General features: G+C 41.7%; 1 protein-coding gene across 1 annotated transcript in view; it reads right to left on the bottom strand.

Moving 5' to 3' along the window:
- Positions 1-2,716: 2,716 nt before the first annotated feature.
- The window catches only part of si:dkeyp-14d3.1 (transmembrane protein 132C), a 180,523-nt gene continuing 161,816 nt past the window's right edge, over positions 2,717-21,423 (bottom strand). Inside the window, exons 6-9 of the mRNA XM_050052166.1 lie at positions 20,500-20,708; positions 11,495-11,768; positions 7,431-7,622; positions 2,717-5,500 (exon numbers count right to left, since the gene is read on the bottom strand). Coding sequence (XP_049908123.1) covers positions 4,331-5,500; positions 7,431-7,622; positions 11,495-11,768; positions 20,500-20,708 — 1,845 coding nt within the window. The 3' untranslated portion in view covers positions 2,717-4,330. The remainder of the gene's footprint in view (positions 5,501-7,430; positions 7,623-11,494; positions 11,769-20,499; positions 20,709-21,423) is intronic.

The raw sequence follows: 21,423 nt of genomic DNA on the forward strand, positions 1-21,423 counted from the left end.
GAGGTAAGGGGCTCGGCTCAATGTAGCCAATAAAGAGACCGTACAAGGCTAGTGAGACAGGTTACCTGTGTGTGTGAGTGAACATTTGTGTGTGTGTTCTTGTCCTCCCACCTCCCGCTGTGGTGCACTGGTCAGGTGGGAGATTGTGTTTACAAGACACAGATTTGGCACGAGGGTGTTGTTTATGAACGCAGTTGTCTTTGGTTCCCCGCGGCTCCATCTGTAAAAATTGGTCAGACCGGAATGTCAGGCTGACCTTGTCGGCTGCTCCTTCGTTCCTCTGCGACAGCGTGTTTGTTGTGTTTAGTTGCTGTAAAACTACTGTGAACTGATTTAAAAATGAATTCAAAGGAAGCAACATAAATCAAGCAGCGAATAATCATTTGGAAATTGCGAATACAGGCCCGGCACATTAGGACCACAGGGAGCACAGCCAACCATTAGTGTGAGTTTGTTGGTCTCACATCATCAATTTAATTAAAAATCCATTTAAGATGGAGGCCTGGGGAAGGCTTTTTCTTTTCCTTTCAGGGAAGTCAAGACATCAAGGCCAACGAAAATGAGTCTTGAGTTACCATGCTCCAAGAATGGATGTGAATACAATCATTATATCTCCTGTGCCACCACATCCCAGCAGGTGTGAACACATGTCTAAAACCGTAGCCCAAGGGGCCGGAGACGGTGGGTCTTTAATGGGCTGTTCTGCTGCTACCTGAAGAGGCTGAAGCCACCGACGACGGTCACAGAAAGAGAGTCGCAGTGGTGTTTTAATTACACAGGGCCCTCCATCAATCATGCCCCTTGTGGCTGACAGTTAAATCCCTCCTAGACCTGCACTCGCTCTCCTCGTCCTTCACAGTCCACAGGCTGAGCACAGCAGCTATGGTCCCAGCACACAGCACAAGCTGGCTGCACATGGACCCCGCTTCAATCCCCTGCAGCCACCGATAGAGCCACAGAAGCAGGAAAATTACACAGGAGACAGCAGATCGCACCCAGAAAAAAAAAAACCACATTTGAGGACAGAGCAGAAACGGAGACGAAAGAGTGAATAAGCTACGAAGCTGATGTAAAAGTTAACCTGATGAAGTGTGGATTTAGTCTTCAAAAGTAGAATGGCAATGCTAAAGGTTGTAATATTTTTTACAACCTAATATTTTTAATAGACTTAGAACAACCATAATCAGAAAAATATTAATTTAACATTTTTTTGAATACGCCTTTGTGCTGTTGCCATGAGATAAATGAGAGGATTGATACCACTCTCGTGTGTATGCAAAAAATGATGATGCTAGCACTAGCAGATGGTTAGCTTAGCTTATTTTAGCACACAGACACAAACCAGGCCCCCTTGCCGTAAATTTTTCCCAGTGGCCACTCACAGTACTGCATCAAAAAAATCCTCTGTGGCCCTGAAAGCATTTTCCCCATACACCACCATTGTAAAAGACACATCCATAAAACTAACCACAGGACACCTCGAACTGCAAACAAGGTCAATTATGATTCTTTCTATCATACATTTTAGAGCCATGGTGGTTTTATATATGTAAAACCTTCCCCAAGCTGAGAAAAGCTATTTAAAATCAGTGATGTCATCACAATGTAAAGTCTATGAGCTTACAGGCAGGGTCAGTGAGAGAAACACTACTGCACATATTCAGTGAGCTGCATACCCTGGAAATAAACCCAGAAGCTAGAAAACGTTTTTGACATATGCGCCAGGTGAGCAACTCAATTGGATTGAATAGGCGCCATCCTGATGTCCGGTATCTAGTTATTATTAAAATCTATGCTGGAAATGGGGAAACAGCTAGGCTGGCTCTTTGCAATGGTAACAAAATGCCAACCAGCCAAGAAGAACGCTGGGCTTTAAAGCAAAGGATTAACATAGTGGTTAAAACTGTAACTACGCCGTCCTGGTCCATCACAAGATGCCATGGGGCCCAAAAAAGACTTTTTTCTATAGACTTAAATTGTGAGAGTCGTCTGTAAATCAGCGGATACATTTTATGAGCATCACAATCCCCACAAAATGATTCGTTTTACTATCAAGATTTGATTCATTTGATCTGATTACATTTTTGAAAGTCTAGCAGAGCCGCACAATTAAAGGATAACTATGGGCATAGCTCTCCTTTTATGGTCTAAAACAGTCCAAAAATATTAGTAAATACTAACAACGCTCTCCCAAATCCAAGAGCTAGAGTACTAGAACTCTAATTTGTGATGTCATTATGTATAAAGTCTGGAGCTGCTCCATGGACAATGAATTGGGAAAGCTTTTTTCGATGACACTGAGAGTGCCCAGGGGAATGTTCTGAAGTATATGGGTACATGTTCTGTTTCACAGCTGAAAACACTACAAAAGAATAAAGCTCATTTTGTAATGTTTGAATAATGAATTTAATAAACAAGATATAAAGTATAGTAAAGGTTCATTTTGTTACCTTTGGACAGAGTCAGGTTAGCTGCTTTCCCTTGTTTCCAGTGTTTATGCTAAGCTAAGCTAACCAGCAGCTAGCTGTAACTCTATATTAGGCCTACTGTACAATAAAGTGATTGGTATCAATCTTCACATCTAACTAACAGACCTATTTCGTAATTATCTTACAGCTCATCATGGCTTATCTTTTTTATTTGGAATCTATTTGTTGTTTTTGTTGTTGTTGTTGTTGTTGTTGTTGTTGTTGTGGTGTCCAGACAGTGTCTTGGATCAGCATGCAGTGGATTAACAGCAGCACCGCAGAAGTAGAAAGAGAATCAGTACACAAGCATCTTGAACTGATAAATAAAAGTAGAACAGCCACTAAAGTTTCATACAGGTGTCTGGAGGGGTTTCATTCAGTGCTGACTGTTGACATAATCTAAATGGCATCCTCTAATTACACTCAAGGTAGTGCTACCATTTGCTTAAGTATCTCACCTCCCTTCTTTCGAGCTGATATCATGAGTGTTGCTGATTAACAGTCTGATCCACGCTGCAGCAACAGTTAACATAATGTGAACATTTCTCTGCTTGATGGAAAATAATAACACAAAAAAACGCAATCAGCCAACACCACTGTGATGATAATAACGTTCACTGAGCAAAATGCAATTTTTCAGCCGACTGCCTTTGTTTAGGAAGTTTTCAGAGATGATTATTATTTGTGCAATTATCTGAATAATAAAAGATCCATTTCCAAAAAGAAAACATTTCCCACCTTGCCTGTAATTATCTTTTTGTATCCAAACTCTCCCCGAGAGATGGAGAGCACATTTCATCCCAGTTTGTCCATCAGTATGCTTTTCCTGGAGGCTATGGGGCAGAGGTTAATGAGACCTTAATTGGCATTTTCTTCAAAGCTTACAAAACTTTAAACTGGGGAGTGGTAGTAGGAAATGTCACATTACCATGTTGTCCAGCGTTTCAGTTTAAAAGCGCCTTCTGGCTGTCATGTTAGGGTACTGAGTTCTAATGGATGAGATGAGGGTATTAATGGCTGCTGCCTTCCTCCACCGGCCAGCACTAAAGGGGAGCAGCTTGTGTTGCGGCCTGTGTGTAAATTACATCTCATAAAATCCTCTTAACAAAGATGAATGTGTAATTGGCTCCCCTTCCTGAACCACAATCCTCAGCTGACCTCAGGGTTTAAGAAATGAATGGCCTCGTGATGCTGCGGTCAATAAAAGCTGATACACGCTCTTCACATTGTTGTGTATTTCTTAAATGTTATGAAAATACAATATACAGAGCAACAATACAATGCTTTGGAGACTGTTCGGTATATACATAACAGGTCTTCTGCCGTGTTAAAGAGGATGAGAATGAACCGGAAAGTTGTGCCTTTTTTTTTTTTTTTTTTTCATCGACATGCAGAAATTTCTCGTTGCTTGCTTTGGCCTTTCCAGAACTCTTCCACAGAATAAGGATCTGGCGAAAGAAATTAATATCCAAAATTTTACAAAACTTCCAAAACCATTTAATTTGCACACACATTCGGGACATCTATCTAGTCAGGTTACTGTTGGTTTTAAAATCTACATGTTGTCTGAATATTACAGGTTGTAGTTGCTGCAGATCAGTCCTGGGATCATTCTATCTAAACCCTGTAGTAATAAAATGATGATAAAAAGGTAATCATCTGATAAACAAATGAAAAAAAGGACCAACTGACGTCCTCATTTATTGACATATTTATCCACTTGTGGAATCATGATAATCCTTTTTAATTTAATGACCCTTTGGCAGTTTGGGGTGAAGTCAATTTCTGGGTCCGGTTTCTGTCCAGACCCACTTTCCTCTGAAAGGCATAAGGGTGAGTTTGTTACAAGTGCACGCAGTACATTATGCCACCTCTTTTAAAGCACTGTCATTTAACCTTTCCATGTAATTGCGCAACTCCTTGGAGTCTCCCAGCTCCACGTCTTGGCACACCCACTTAATGTCCTGGCTGTGGCTTCCAGTCAGTGTGTTAACTGTGGGGTAGCTACTGTCTGAGGGGATGGTGGTGAACGTGGTGAACTTGACTCTCTTCCTCTTGGTGGTGGGTGAGTCCCCTTTGCTGTCCTTGGCTATGCACCCTGAGTCTGCCGCCCGGTGGACTTGGCCCTGCACATTCTTCTGGGCTGAGCCTCCGTTCAGCAAGTGGCTGCCCTCCTCGAGCCCGCTGCTGGAGTCCATCATGGAAGTCTGTTCCTCCTGCTGGGGTGACAGGCTGATTTGGCTCTCTAGCAGCTCTGCCTCATTCCCCAGCCACACCCAATCATGAGCGTGATTCATGCTCTCCTGGCCCTCGATTGAGAGCTCCTTGTGACGGTATTTCAGAGTATAGGAGATGCAGTTGATGAGGAATACAAGGATGGCGAGGCAGAAGACGCCCAGCAGGGCGTACATGCCGATCTCCAGGTCTGTGAGCCCACGAGCTGTCTGAATGAGGTCATCGTCTATATTGCGGCCACGGGGGAGGTCCACTTGTGCAGGAAAGTCAGCAAAGTCAATCGGCATGTTCTGGCTACCATCGTCTGAAAGTTTATCCCCATTGGGTCTGCGCATTATTGCGCTTCTAGTGGTGGTGGCTCTCCTCAACACCCCATCCTCCATGTCAGAGATGGAGCTGCCATAGTAGTGGGTGTCAGGGCCGGTCCTGTCCTGAGATGGGGAGAGCCTGCCTCTGTTCTCCATATCGTCTCCATCGGGGCCATAGTCGCTGCTACCTCCCCTTGAGCTGTCACTGTGACCAAACTTCACCCTGACGTTGCAGTTCCCCGCTGCCAGGATACTGCGGCGCTTGAACTTCTGGCAGACCTCGCAGACAGTCATTTCCACCCTGACCAGCAGGCCTTGGCCCTCCGCCTCTGTCACGATGACAGGCCATTTCCATGAAGGGTTCTGCTGCACTGTCACTATCTCCTCATCTAGGGAGGTGGCCGTCAGGACAAAGAAGTCAGGATTATACAGGTCTAGAGGAGCCACAGAGCCATCGCTGAACTGGAGCCAGGCGCTGATCAAGGCCTCCTGTGAGAACACACACACACACACACACACACACACACACACACACACACAAACAACAATATGCAAAGAGAGAGAGAGTGAGAGCAAAGGAGAAAGAGCAGTCAGTGACACAGACATGTTGTGCTTTTGTAGAGCAAATACATGGAAACAATGAAACACACTGCATCTAGCCTTATTTCATGAAGGCAAACTGCAACAGATCAAATTGTTTTCAATATATTAGCACTGAAACTATTTTGAAATTGCAAAGGCTCTTTGTCAGGTAGTTAGAGCATCAACTAGATGTTGCTCTGGTATTGTGTAATATCCCATTGCTTGTTGCCCCTGGCTTTTACTCTCAGGAGTGTAATGAATTGGTAAAAATGAGAACCTAATTATTTGCATTTAATGTTCCTTTTATCAATGCATTCAGAGACTCACAATAACCATAGAGCATTATAATTGCGGGAGACATTTTAGGTCCAATACAAGCTCACTAAGTTGCATAGTTGTGCTATCACAGCGGCTATTCTTTCTAAACTGAAGAGGGATGCAGATTGGAAGATAGGCGGAAAGATCAAACAGTTACATTAAACATTGTACATGCGAGTGAGGATTTGCCATACATAGGCATCTTAAGGCCTTCCCCTACTGCAGTTTCATTATTTGCCTTTTAATGTTGCCGAAGGACAAATCCCCAAAGGCGGATCCCCACAGTGGTCTGTCAATGCTCCCTAATTACTGACACCAGAGGACTTACAGTGCAGCGCTGCCTGCTTATCTTCACAGTGTGCACGTGGAGATAGGGTAGATAAATGGCCTTCCTATCCTTCCTTAGTTGGAGGAGGAGGAGGAGGGGGAGGGAGTGGAGTGTAAAGGATCAGTTCAGAGAACTTGTGCAAGGGCATGATGGGCAGATCAAAGGGGCCACAATGAGAGTAGCCAGGGCAAATGAGAAAGGGAAGCAAAGTATGACAGAACGGCCAAGTTTGGGCTGTAAGTCATATTTTGGTACAGACGCTGTGGTGTTGCTTTGCATGCTCTAAGATTAAGCTCCCGTTTCTATTAGCTGCCCAAGGAAACACATTCTGTCACACTCTGGCTTTCAGGCCTTGGAGTTAAGAGGGTTAGGGATGGTGTGCCACAAACAAACAGACACGAGTACACAAGCACATGCGCACTCACACCTTTCTTTGATTGTAAAATTGCTCATTCAAGGACCCTGATAGTGTGAAATGGAATCTGGAAGTAAGTCTTTTGTTTTGAAAAGCACAGTAATCACGGCTGCCGAATGCACATTTTTTGGCTTCAGTAGATATATAAAAGTCTGTCTTTCATCAAATAGCTATTAAACCATTGAGGAAAAAATGAATGTGCAAAGAGATAATAATTACTGGTGTAAAACTAATTAGCATCATTCTCTGTCTTAATCAGACCTGGCTAAATTGTGTTTGCTAATAATTACTGGTCTTTGTTTTTAATCTAATAGATTAGAGTCTTTGTATTCAACCATGCTGGCTAAGACAGACATGAGCTATTAAGCAAAGCTCAATTCACGTCTTATTTTTATTTCAAACTGCACTTCAGCTCTGTTATATATAGAGTTGCAACAATTAATGTCATTTTCCATATCTCCTCAATTAATAGAGTAATTGTTTTGTCTGTAAAATGTCAAAAATGTGAAGGTGATGATCACATTGCTTGTTCTATTTGATTAACACCTCAGAACCTATAGATATTCAGTTTGCTACAAATATGACAAAGCAAAGCAGCAAATAATCACATCTGAGAAGCTGGAGCCAGCAAACGATTAGACTCTTGGCTTGAAAAATCACTTAATCGATTAATGGATCATCAGAATAGCTGCTGATTAAATTATGTTGATGAATTACTCGATAAATCAACCAGGCGCTGCAGCCCTACTTGTATAATTTATGTAGAGTATCCCGACCTGTTTGGGGCTTTGCAGAATCTCCTGTGTGGTCGTGGTAGCCAGGATGGCTCTGTTGCTTCCTGGACTGAGCTGCAGGCTCATGGAGAGGCCCGTCACCAGCTGGACCCCCAACTCTGTGATGGTCACTTTGTCATCCACCACTGTGATAGTCTTCTCTGCCAGGATTGAGTCTGACAAAGGAGACAACACCTGGGAGGGGCAGAAGACAGCAAATAAAAAAAGAGACATTTTAAAGGAGATATATTTGACATTAAGAGCGTATCTATGAGAACGTTTACATGGACACGAATAACCCATTTATGAGGCTTATCCCGATTATGGTCACATTTGGGATATGCTGTTTACATGAGCACAGAAAAATTGGGCTATTCATATTCCCCATATACATTATCAACATTAGTAACTGATAAAAAAAATTAGTGAGACAGAAAATATTAAACACTGCACTACATTTTTTATCACTTGAGAATGGCTGAATTCTTCTCTGCTTAGATGGCCAACAGCTGTCTGCTCTAGCACCAACCATCACCGTCTCTTTCAACCACATACACAAATTACGTAATGAGCTAACATTATTTCTGAGAGGAGCTATGCTTATGCTATCACACTGTCCTCTGCACTGGTGTCAACCTGTCACTGTCACTACCACTGCATAGAAAAGGGAAGCAGTGGTTGAAGAAAAGCAGCCTCTTTCATTGCCATAAGACAATACTGCTTAAGCTGCTGTCATTGTTTCTTTTACATCACTTGGCTAAAGCTATGACTGTGCAGGTAGTCAGCGGCACCCAGTAACTGGGACAAGGTGTCTACATGCAACAGTGTCCCAGTTTCTTTCAGGGTACTCCAGGTAGCATATTCAGCTTTCTCATATACATGATAAGGTCTTCTCAAGGTTTTTGAAAATGAGATATGGTGTTTACATGCCCAAATACATAAACACTACGCTCCAAAACCCCAATCATAAACAGGTTATTCATGTCCATGTAACACACTCAGATTCAGAGTCTGAGCTGGGATTGTCTGCACACGGCTCTCAACATGGAGGTGGCTAAGTTGGTTAGCACCTGGCGCTAACAGCATGAACAGTGGTAATGTAGGGGGGAACCGAAGGGTGGGCACTACACTTTAAGGACAATGCTGTTTCTACCACAACAACAAACAGAGAAGCTCGGATTACAACACAAAAGTAGCGTGACTTTATCATCGGCCATTACTCCACTATATCTTTACATGGCAAATATTTGTTTGCTGCTGTATTTATGCTTTGAATGTCATATACAGAACCTTTAAAAGGAAAAGTTAAAGAGTTTGATTTTCTTCCACAACGTTCCCCTCAAATACATGATTGTCAAGTAATAACTTGTGACATTCTGGTACGATCAATTACAGCTGTGCTACTCTACAATAGTGACTCAACCCATTGTATTGCCTGCTCATGAAAGCCTTTTCATTTCCTGCTCTCAACACCCAGGGTTGGGAAGGTCTTTCCCAGGAGAAATCAGCAGCGAGAGCAAACATAACTGAACAGAGAAAAAAAATTATCTATAGAAACTTCATCAAGAGGACATCCGGAAGCAGAAATATATCAACGCTGGTCACACGACTTGATTGACAAGGGATTCCTGTCAGGTGGAATGCAAAAGCATCACATCAATGAGCACTTAGCAGAGGAGATGTCAAAGACACGAAAAAAAGCGGATTAAGACGAGTTATAGGTGATTTAAGAAAAGTGTTTCATCTAACATAAAAGGCACAGGAGCCCCTGCGCAATATGCAAAACCTACTTTTTATTTTATCTCTTTACTCAGGCTGTGTAGATCAAACAACAACTGGAACTTGGCTGCCACCCAGCCCCAGTACCTCCTGTAGGTAAGAATCCATTCCCTTTGATTAATACTAGTAATCCAGTGGAAAGGCACACTTTAACCCCAATTCAGAAGCAGGAAGTCTAACTGTATTTATGATGAATGCCATGTGTGGCATGTGGGACTTTCTCTGCCTGCATATCTTTATAAACTTCTCCTAGCGCATCAGTCTGTGTGGCGCGTGGCACAGCTGTCAGACCTTTGCGTCATGTTTTCCGGTTCGTGCTTGTTTTGTGAGTGCGCGGATGTTTTCGCGAAGTTGAAGACACGTCTGCACACAGACAGACGGATGAGTCCTCGACACCAGGGAGCAGATCCCACTCACACTGATGCCATTAGGAGGCTGATATTCATCCAGTTAGCCTGAACAGCATGACAAACCAAAGGGCCGAGGGGGAGGACCCACTCACTGCTGAGAGCCCGCAGAACAGGCTGTGACACACCAGTAAGCACCTGTCTGCACTAGACAAAAGGAGGTACAAGTCATACCAGTGGCATCTGTTATTGTCACTGGAATAAACCATATGTTCAAATTCCAACAGTTTATTATTCTAACATGTACTTGTGTTCACAGCATGCAAATACATATGGTGGATATATTTTTTTAATTTAATAAATCAAATACTTTCAATGTTTCCAATTTGGTGATACTTTATCAGCGATTAAATCATTACCATATTAATTTTTAGACATCAGAATAATTGCCACATTATATTCTGTAATTACTAAAGCAGATCTTTGCCCGGATCATCAACAGCATCCAGTGCCCTCTGCACTGCATTTTACATCATGAGATTTTGGAAGAAATCTGTACAATGACTTGATGTCACAAGATCAGAAGCAGATGGAACCTTTAAGAGGTTCTCACAATGGCAGATGGTTGAATAACTGAATTTATATTCACTGTCAGCAAGAGCTGCTTCTGGATTGTCCTCTTTCTTTTTTTCAAATCGTTGGTGGGGAGAAGGACAAGTGGCTAGACCTTCTTTGAGATCGGACACAACAGGGTTCATGGGAAATATGGTCTTATTGTGGGAAGCACTAGCACAAGTGGAATGTTAAAATTGCTAGGGCACCCTAGCAGCTGTATCATTAACAATGGTGCAAGCCTGAGACGAAGGCTACCAATTATGATCTTTTTTTAAAGACTTTCAAATTTAGAGGACACTGCCGAGCTAAATAACAGTTCAGGTTTGTTACAATTGTGGTCTTATTTTTGCAGTTTTAGCCATCATTTCTATCAATTATGACAACATTCAAGTAAACACCCATATGGAAATATAATATATGACATATCTGCCCCTCCATCAAGACTGATGTATGCTTAGATATTATTTTTTAAATTAACTTTTGACATACATGTGTGATTCACTCATTCATTCATTATCAGTAACTGCTTATTCTCTTCAGGGTCACAGAGGGACATTCAGTGAGAGGTGGGGTACATTCTAGACAAGTCACCAGACTATCACAGAGCTGACATATAGTGAAAGACAACCATTCATGCTCATATTCACACCTACGGGCAATTTAAAGTCATGAGTTAACCTAACCTGTATGTCCTTGGGCTGTGGGAGGAAGCCAGAGAAAATGCAAACACTATACATAACATATATATGTCTGCAAAATAAGCATTTGTTATATATGCACATACATTAAATAAGCTATATAAGTAAGTGATAAGTGTACGTCACTAAGTGTATGGAACATGTACACATTACGTTTCTTATAAATGGAATTTATATATGTGTTTAATTTGTATATTATATATTTATAGGAATACCGATATGTTATATGTATGACATATATGGCAATAAACGTCATATGCATTCATAAACATACACAACTGTATGGATTAGACATAAATCTATATATGAAGTTCTGATTTCTAATAGGTTTCATATATACTTTGTACATATATGTACATGTATAGGCATAGTGTGCATGTACAGTTTAGGTAATAATAGTACGTTTTGGCTAACCTGAAGACTTAAAACCTCTTTGAACGACCGACTGTCATATCAGCTTCATTTTAGCTATGTTGCCGCAATTCTAGATCTGGGCAAATAACTTGGTAAACACAATTTATTATTATCAATAGGAATGATGTCCAAAACTATCAAAAAAAGACCCTAGCTTTAATAAACTGGAGGAACTCTTAATGTAGTTACCCTCTCGAACTAACACATGGCCTACCTGGATAGTGGTCATCCCCATGTCCAGTCCCACCAGTATCCTTCTGTCCAATAGCTGTGCAATCTGGGAGTCCTCCACCTTCAGGAAGTCCCAGACCAGCTCTGTGATATCCACCTGCCAATCAGTGCCCAGCATGAAGCTGGTCTGGCCTCGGGGATCAGCTGACTCTGCTACAAAATGGGTCAGGACTCTGACCATGGCGTGCTGGTATTGCAGGGTGCAGCTCCGTCCTCGTCTGTCCTCATCATCCTCGTCCTCACTGTCCCGTGTGGACCTAGCAACAAGTAAGAAAAAAAAAAAAGTTACATTACAGTAATTACAGTAATTGTTGGATGGATTGGAAACAGTCATGGTGCCCAGAGGATGACTCTTAATAATGCTGTCGATCCCAACTTTTCCTTTAGCACCACCACTAGTTCAATATTTGTAGGTTTGAGTGAAATTATTCAACATCCACTTGATGGATTGCCATGAAACTTGGTGCAGATATTCACGTCCCCCTCAGGGTGAGCTAATGATTTTTCATCTAGTGCCATCATCAGGTCAAAATGTTGAACTGCAAAACTACTGATATTCACCTCAGCTTTAGTTGTACTTTGTATTAAGTGCTAATTAGGAAAGTTCAGCATGCTAACACTCTAAACTGAGATGGTGAACATGGTAAACATTACATCCGCTTCAAATTTGCTTGTAAGCATCATCACTCTGAGCATGTTAGCATGCTAATGTTATCACTTTGAGCCATGGATGTATGACGAAAACTGGATACAGCGCTGGAGGCGAGGCCCTGTTCAATCCTATGAAAGTTGCTCAGTGGCACATAAGGCCAAAATGGTTCAACTGCTGCATACCACTTAGATAATTGGCATCGCTTTTTCACTGTGTGGCCCACAGATCAGGCGCACTAGATTTCCAGCGGCTGAGCTGGCTATACTTCGAGTTTAATGCTCCTGTAACCCAAATGGGGATAAAATTATTCCATTTTAAAGCTCTAACAGACTTTCCAATTGTAATCAGACTAAATGGATCAAAATCTCTATGGTAAAACAAGTTAGTTCGCAGGGGTTATAATGCTCCAAAAATGTATCTACTTATGTACAGAGATCTCTTCCTCCATATTAAGTCAATGGAATAATTATTTTTGGGCCACAGGTTATCCCGTGACGGATGCAATTACACTGTTTGGCCCCTACTAAAGTGGCTTCAAAGCCTAGTGCACTACCTGGGGGCCTGCTTTGAGCATGTTAGCATCCTGATATTAGCATAGAGCCATTAATATAGGCTGTAGACTCTTAGTCTTGTTCATTATGAATGCTATTTCAATTAAAACACTGCAGAAAGTTCACGTCAAGCTATATAACATTCTATAACGTAATTGTAGGCACTTGGTGGTTATTTCTGTGTTACAGTCCAAAAAAGGCAGGATCTAAAATAACTGTGCCATATGCACACACTGTATTTGCTAAATAAATACTTGATAGATGAGAAGAGAAAATATCAGCTCTGCATTGATGTGTGGTTTGTGGTATTTTCAGCAGCATTTAACTTTAACTGATCTCTGTCAAACGTTCACACACACACACACACACACACACACACACACACACACACAGGGATGTTTACCCGACAAAGATCAAGTAATGATGCAATGTTGTTGATTAAACCTCTAAGAGAGGATCAATCCAGCGTATGGCTATCATTTCTCTTTTTCAGTGTCTCTCCCTCAACATTCCAGAGCACCTGGTCTGGGTTGTGAATGTGCATACACCTCCTTACTGCTTTACTTAATAGCCTCCCTCATTGCTCTGTTGCTAGCAAATCTAATTTTATTACTTTAGGCAACAAATCAGCCAACAGAGGCTCAGCTCTTTCTCACCAGGAAAATTGCTTTCAGTATGACAAACTGGGTTTAAATGGTTACAACATAGCTGCGATATCATTAGATTTTGCTCATAACTGTTGTTTTTTTTTTTTATTTTGCTTCAACAAACAACAGATGAAGCACCATAAGATATTGAGAGAGCAATGTTTGAACGGTTGATCTGGGAGAATAAATGCTGTTACAGCTCTTCAGTCTTACACTGGGGCACAGTTGGGACACTTTAAAACAGAAAAGTGCTTTGTCAGCAAAACTACTAATCATATACTGCACTGTAGGCTCACACCCGCCTTTCTGTCTAATAATCGCCATTTGTTCCACTGTCTCTCTCTCTCTCTCTGTCTCTCTCACACGCACTAGCAAAGGTTGCGATCATGATAAAGGGTAGAGGAAAATAAATTAATCTCTTAAACTGTTTTTCTTGAGATTATCCGCTCTGCTTGTCTCTTTTCTGTCTGAATCCCGTGAGAAATCTGACGGCATGCGAAGCCGTGGGAATAAAGATGTTAGCTGCACGCTCCAGAGAAAAGCTGTGAGTACAGTGAGATTTGGAGTTAAGGGCTTTAAACCTTCGCTGGCAGGGCCGATTTCACATGCAACTTAATGACAGATGTTCTACTGTGGGTATTGTAGGATCACTGAAGGAAAACCTTTAGTATTCAACAAGTGATCCAGGCATTTTTGATAAAAGCCTGAATTTTGACAGAACTGTGGTGTCCAAATAAAAACCTATTGTTTTTATATTCTCTATTGTAATTCTTGCAACCTTAAAGACCCTTAATATCATATCAAAATATTCATAATTGAAACTTTCAGCAGAGGGACAAGATTTTGGTATTGGACGTGTTTGGTTTCTTTTTGTAGTTCCAGTAGGAGGTAGACTGAATCACAATGTTCATTGATGATAACTTCAATTGATGATAACCCAACCTGGTGCAGGTACCCGCAAAAAGCTGTGTAACAGGTAAAAATATGTACATAAATATATAAATTCACAGGTTTGGGCATGGGTGAAATTGTACTACAGGAAACTGAAGCCGTTATCTCAAAGTCACCAGACTACATTGACAAAAACAGTCATTTTAACACATTGAAGTTGCTGGTCTACTGCTGCCTTGATCAGTTGGTATGTAAGGTAAAGCAGTGAACATATTTCAGATAAAGTGTACACTTAAACTGATTGTTAAATGTTTTTCAGTGGGTCTTTTTAAGGTGGCTGAAATATATTTTGACGCAGCCCCCATTCACAGCAGTACATTGATAAACCAAATCTACCTGAATCAGAAAAGCAACACAGCACATAACATAAGCACAGCAGAAATGTCAGATAGGTCAGACCACTGTGTTTAACAATATATCTTTAAATGTGACAGTAATGGCTAAAAAAGGTGACAGAAACAAGTTGATGATTTCAGATATCTCCGCAATTTAGAAGGATTGCCAGTTGTCTACCCCAAAGTGTTGGCGTGACGTCACAGGGATTCGTTCTATTAACCAATTACGTTTAAGCGTCAGACAAACCGTCCGTGTGGAGAGGTGAAATGCATTGGCCGAAATGCAATCTCGCAACCCATCAGCTATCATCTGATGGTGAATCAGCTTTTTAATAGCTTTTTAAAAATATATCTGCATTCATGTGCCCATATCTGTTCATAAAGACTAGTCAATATCTTGGTCGGGTATCTGCTGGCTACACTGGATCTCTCAAAATATTGGCTGTTGTTCCCAGAGGCTTACCTTCGTCAGACCAAAAGCTGATGGAGTGAGAAAAACAGGAATTGCAAATGTCAAATAACCAAAACCTGCAGAAAATAGTGTGCCCATGTCGAATCTCATGACTAATAGTAAGAAGTTGATTGAGAAAATTAGTTCTCAGGGCTGTTATTGCTAGCATGGCCAAGCTGCCCTGGGACCAGGGTTGCTGGAGTATCTGATATCCATGTGGTCCAGTTTGGAACTGAAAGATATCATGAATAAGGACACTGTCAGATTCACTGTAGTTTTGGGAGCAGACAACAGGAAGTGGGAATAAATGGATATCAGTCTTGTGTCCTCACTCCAAGTCTTATCTCTGTACCATACCAGACTTGGATGGATGTATGCAGATCAGTTTGTAGATCTGCTGTTTGTCCTGCATATCACTGCAAACATGTCTGTGATTTGTATTCACACTTCCAAGTTACATTTTTAACACTATTTTTAAAACGCTTGTCGCATTAGATTAAAATAGCAGATTGGATGTGCCTAAGCGGACACTACATGACACATTTGATGCATATTCATGAATGCTAACTCATCCACTTCTGATTTTTATGTCATCAACATCCCGGACGAGGACAGGGTTATTCTAGTGCTTCTGGTCAGTAATATTCTTACACCTACCAAATGCTTGGAGCTCCCTTCCCTGGGTTACCTTACTCCACAATGGCTAATTAAAGGCCAACCTTCAAATTCACATATAAACAAAAGAACTACCTTCTGCATAAAACAAAGCATTTTCTCAGATATATTTCTCATTCCAACTGACTAACAAGGTTTGTGATTCATGCTCTTGTGATCAAACATTCGTTTTGCGTTTGAATTTATCTTTTAAATTTCTGTTCTCCTTTCATAAATTCCTGTTCTCTACTGTCTCTACACTCATTTACATTTTACATGCACAAGGAGAAAACCATCTGCCAATGATTTCAGTCACCATCTTCCAATTATTCCAACAGCAGTAATTGAAAGTTTCTCACCGCTGACTGCTTTGGTTAAATCCTTCTGAATCATATTGTGAGTATTTTGAGCGTAAACACAATTTGTTATTTGACATTCACGGCCAATGACTTGACAAATGGCACTGATGTTACAGGAGTATGTGCTGACATATTGACTGAATCAGCGTTTAAAGAGTATATTTATAAGGACATTTATACATGCAGGTATTAGTCAGATGTAATGGATTCAGGAGTAAACAAGCTGATAGTGAAGTCCAACCGTTTTAGCTGCGGTATAAATCTGATATGCCACTGCTTGTGCAGCCATCTCAAAATCTAATCTAAGGTTAATCTAATAAACAAATCACACTCAGCGCCGAGAACAACCTGCTTCACAAAGCAATTTTTCTTTCCGCTTCATTCACTTTCAAGCCCACTTCTGACTTCAGAGGAGATGCTGCATATTAATGTGTGTGTGTGTGTGTGTGTGTGTGTGTGTGTGTGTGTGTGTGTGTGTGTCATGCTTATTTTTGTTGTGCCCTGTGGATTGTGTGCCTGTATTTGTTTTGGCATTTTGCTGCATTTTATTTTCTGCTACAATAACATGACGAAGGTCATTTGGACGGAAATAGGCAGTGCTGCTTCTATATGCAGCTCTCGCTGACAGTGCTTGATTGTTTTTTTCATTGTTTGGATCTTGTAGGGAATTGAAGCGCAAGTTTGTTTTACAGTAGAAAGAGAACAGCCAACTCAATATTGAAAGTTAACTGCAAGATATTTTTTAAACACTATAAAACAAGGGGGAAAGGAATCTTGATGTACATATCTTGAAAGACATGTTAAAGGAGTGGTGCTTGCCTGAGTGCTACGCCTACACTTAGGTTTGCTGTCTGCAAAGGCTTATCTTGTCCCTGTTTTGACAGGGTTTAGGGAAGGAAGAGGTGAGTCATAAGGCAGTGCCAGTCAAAAACTGTGTGAAGAGTACTTTTGCAACTATCCAACTTACATGCCTGATGTCTCTTTATTTCTCATTTCTCTCCCCCCCTCCAATGTGGCCCCGACTTGCCAGTCTGGCTGATAGAGGAAGGCCCTGCCACTGTCGCTCAGCAGCTCACTTCCTTGTGGGCTTATGGACGGTGGACCGATGCCCGTTCTCACCAACAGGCATAGCGCTACTTTGCAAGGTCACGCCTGTTATCCCCTGATAAACAAAGACGGGTGAAAGACGAAGAGAAACAAAGCTCTTTGCTGCCCATCAGCAGTGGCGCCAGCTTCAACAATGACAACACAACTCGGCCTGTCCCCGCTGATAAAGGCGTACCAGCGCACAGCTGGGAGAGCAACATCCTCGACAAGCCATGGCATTAGTTGAATGCTGTACCTCTGTCAGTCAAAATAAGAGGGGAGCAGGGATAATTAGAGTAGCCACACTAGTGCGTGGGATGACTCCAAGTCCAACCTCAACGCTTTTCCAGGAGTAATTACTGCAGGTAGGCTGATAGCCGCTCCATCAATTGATGGATTTCAACAGTTGCAGAGAAGCACTGCACAGCAGCGTTGGCAGAGGTGCTGCTAGTGATGAGGCCCCCGGGGAGAGGTCTGACCTCCAGGCAGCTCTAATAATGTTCTGTTCTACTGACGACTAAGAGGCAAAATGGCAGGCCACCTTAAACCGGTCGTAATGACAAGCTGTATTGCACAGGTCAGCCATTTTGTTATCAGCCAAGAACTGTCAGCAGGACTGAAGTCAGGAGGAGACAGGTGGAGTGGTGTTCAGTCACACGTCTCATCATTATCTTATCTAAGGCTGCCATGATTGAAATCGAATACATCACTCGGGATAAAGGCTATTCGTTAAATGAAACCAGTGCTGCTGCAGAAGTGGACAAAGGACTTTGATCTTGATCTTTATGTGATACCAACAGGAGAGTCTCGAAGCACTATTGTTGGAGAAAGAAAAAGAAAGTGTATTTATAAATCAAACTTGGATCGACTCAAATTAACATTTGCGGCATGACCCTAAAGCTGTTTCAATGGATAATTGGAAATTCTGCCTGAATTACACATTGCACGGCAGATGACACAAAAAAACTGAAGAGAGAAAATGAGCCCTTGGCAGAATGTTGATTTTTATGCAAAGAGACAAAAAACAAGTAAATGTAAAGTAAAGACTGAGCCAACTAATAGTCCATCCAATTACCCAAACAAATACTTTCCAATTAGTTTTATTTCTCTGGTTTAATCTGATCCTGAGAGATAGTGAATAAGATACAGGATACTTAATCAGAGTCTGTTAAAGGGGAAGACCTAAGAGACCAGAATGCCCTGTAACTGACAGTGTTGAGTGTTACTATTAAAAGCCGCAGTTATAATATTACTTTTCCCAGTCACGAGTAGAAAAACAAATTACTAATAAAATTTCAGTTATAATATTACGGTCACCCTAAAACCAAATAAGTCATTACAACCTTACTTTCGTTGTCAACCCCCTTTTAATTTAAAATCCAACAATCAGTTTTTTGGATTCTCTTTTTGTCATTGGTGTGTATGCATGTCACAAAACGAAGACGGAAACGCTTCCATTCAGTGGCTGGAAATATTCCTATTGCTCTGGTTTCGTCAGGAGGAAAGATGATAAGAATGTCGTTGTGCCAGGTAGTGGTATTAAGACTCTTTCCACTCTGAAAAATACAACCTCAAACTGCCTGAAACACCTACTATAACCGACAACACAACAACGTGAAGCACCCAACCAAAGGTGAGCCCTCCTCCAGTGGCATAAGGTCCTTACCAAGGCCCCAGTGCATGCTAGTTACTAGTTATAAGGCGCCCGCACACTATTGGCAACTGTTCATGAAAAAAGCCAAAGGAATCTGATTTAGGGAGCTTTGCCACTTTTTTCCACTTTCCACTTTCCGGCTTTTATGGCCGTAAGAAAGGCATGACAGCTCCTGGACTTATAGATGTACTTGTCACTCTTGACCGATTTTGCGCCTAAACTACCTACTGTATCTTATTGTCTTGTCACATGATCAAATAGAGACTTGACACTAGGCAACATTCACACAGAAATAAAAGATTTTCAGATGGGTTTAAACACCTGAACTGTACTGTACAAATTGTGAAAATGAGCTATATGGCTTATGGAAATAAGGAACTCCAGACGGCACTCTGTCAGATGACTCCACTCACAAATATCTGCATGGGACTGAGCTCGAAATGTGACGATGCCGGTGTGTATTTCTAAAGCGCTGTCAATCACAAAGGGGTTCAGCCTTTTAGACAATTCCTCCAATCATCATGCATACACCAAGCCTCCTCTCCCGCCTACTGCTCCATTAGGGCCCAGGGAAGCTGAGCCTCCCTGGAAGTGACGATTTTATTTTGTCGCATTTATGCAATGACCATCTTGCTTTGCTGCATGAAAAAAAACCTGCTCAGTGCTGTCTCATAGGAATGCATGGAGGCTCCGCGTCCACCGTGCTGACACGAGAATGTATCACAGGGAGGTTGCATTTGAAAACTGGTGATAAACAGCTGACATTTGAACATCATAGTCATGATGTTAAACGTATCCTAGCGCACGTTTAATGCAATGTAAATTCTTATTTTAACGAAATTTTAGGGGAAAGTCAGCCTCCCTTGTTGTCTCAGAGCAATCACCCCTGATATATACTATAACTATATACATATGTATATATATATATGTATATAGTTATAGTATAGTATATAGTTTATTCATGGTTTTTCTAGTTCTGTAGAAAAAAGCATAAAATTTCGTTATGGTTTGCTACTGACTATTTTACAAAAAAAAAAATCAAAGAAAGCCATGACAGAGATGAGTTTGCATTTGTGAGGGTATATAGCCTGTAGCAAATGGCACCATTTTGATTTAATGTGAGTTCTTCTTTGAAGAGAGGTGTAGTTCTATGGTGGCGATATGAATCATTCGCAAGGCCCCCAAACCTCCCACCCCATGGGCCCCAGTGCATACACACTGCCTGCACTGTCTATATTTACACTGCTGTACTCCTCAGCAGTGGTGGATGGTTTTAGCCCTGCAGTGACTAAACAACCAAAACTGGATTTTAATCGTGGACAGCTGCAGGCCACAAGCAACAGAGAACTAATTAAGCTTGTGAGCTGGATAAGTGGTGGATGAAATGTTGCCTATCTCCATGACTGACTTTAAGCTTTCAGACAGACCCTTGGGAAAATACCGGTCACAGGCAACAGAAGAGATCATTTGCAAGCTACAGTATCTAGCCATAGCTGCACCTACAGGAGAAAGGACACAATTACCAATTTCAGAGAAGCAATATGGGATGTAGTGTTATGAATTACTGTTGGCAGGGAGTATAAGTACAGGTATGATGTTACTTTTTAAAACAGTAAGTGTATGTGTAAGTATGTGTGCAGCACTGTACCTCTGGCTGGTGGCCATGATGGGAACCCTCCACCCTTTGATCTGGCTCAGCTCCGTGTCTGACACCTCAATCTGGAGGGGGAGCCGAGGGATCCACACGTTGAGCTCCAACTGAGCGCTCAGGTATCCGTAGGTGAAGTTCACCATCATCTTCACCTTGCCCTTCATCTCCTTGCCATTCACAAAAACATAGTCGCACCTGTCTGACACCTGCATGAGAGGAGAGGGGAGGATTAAGGGAGACGACATTTAAATTGAAGCTCTCCTGACGGTTGCACTAGATGACTACACAGTGAACTACACAGTGCAATATACTGTACAGCGTACTACACTGTGGCCCGGGCTCTCCAAGTTGATTATAAGGTTTACACTCCTCAGCTCCCCACTGATACAGTATTCCTGTAACTACTTTGAACAAGATGAAAGGTCCTGTATGTGCTCCACACTCAGGGAAAGGGGGAGGGGAGGGGGGCAGCGAGGACATCTTTGAACCTGAGGGAAAACAGGTCGTGGTCTGCTCTTCTATTATAGTTGTGCCTACAGCTAAAAGAAGAAACCAACAGATGGAAACTAGTAAGAGGAGAGCAGTTGTCTCTTGATAAAATGACCAAAATTCAAAGCCATCTGTTTCATAAATTGCCTTACAAAAGGAATGAGGGAGCCAAATTTGTGCTATCGGAAGACACAACTCCTTGTTGCTTTGGCTCATTCTCTCTGAAGCCCCCCCCCAAGCTTCTTTCTATACTCATACCAGCGTTTGATTAATGCCCAGAATCCTCTCTTTCTCTGTCTCTTTCAAAGCCTTATCCTATGGCCATGCATGCACTACAAACACTCAACATATGCAAATGCATAAGAGCCAAAGAAGATTTCAAGACAGATATCCAGAATGAATGCACGCACACGCACACACACGCACACACAC

Source organism: Epinephelus moara, chromosome 8 (assembly GCF_006386435.1).
Source record: "Epinephelus moara isolate mb chromosome 8, YSFRI_EMoa_1.0, whole genome shotgun sequence".
NCBI classification, from domain to species: domain Eukaryota; kingdom Metazoa; phylum Chordata; class Actinopteri; order Perciformes; family Serranidae; genus Epinephelus; species Epinephelus moara.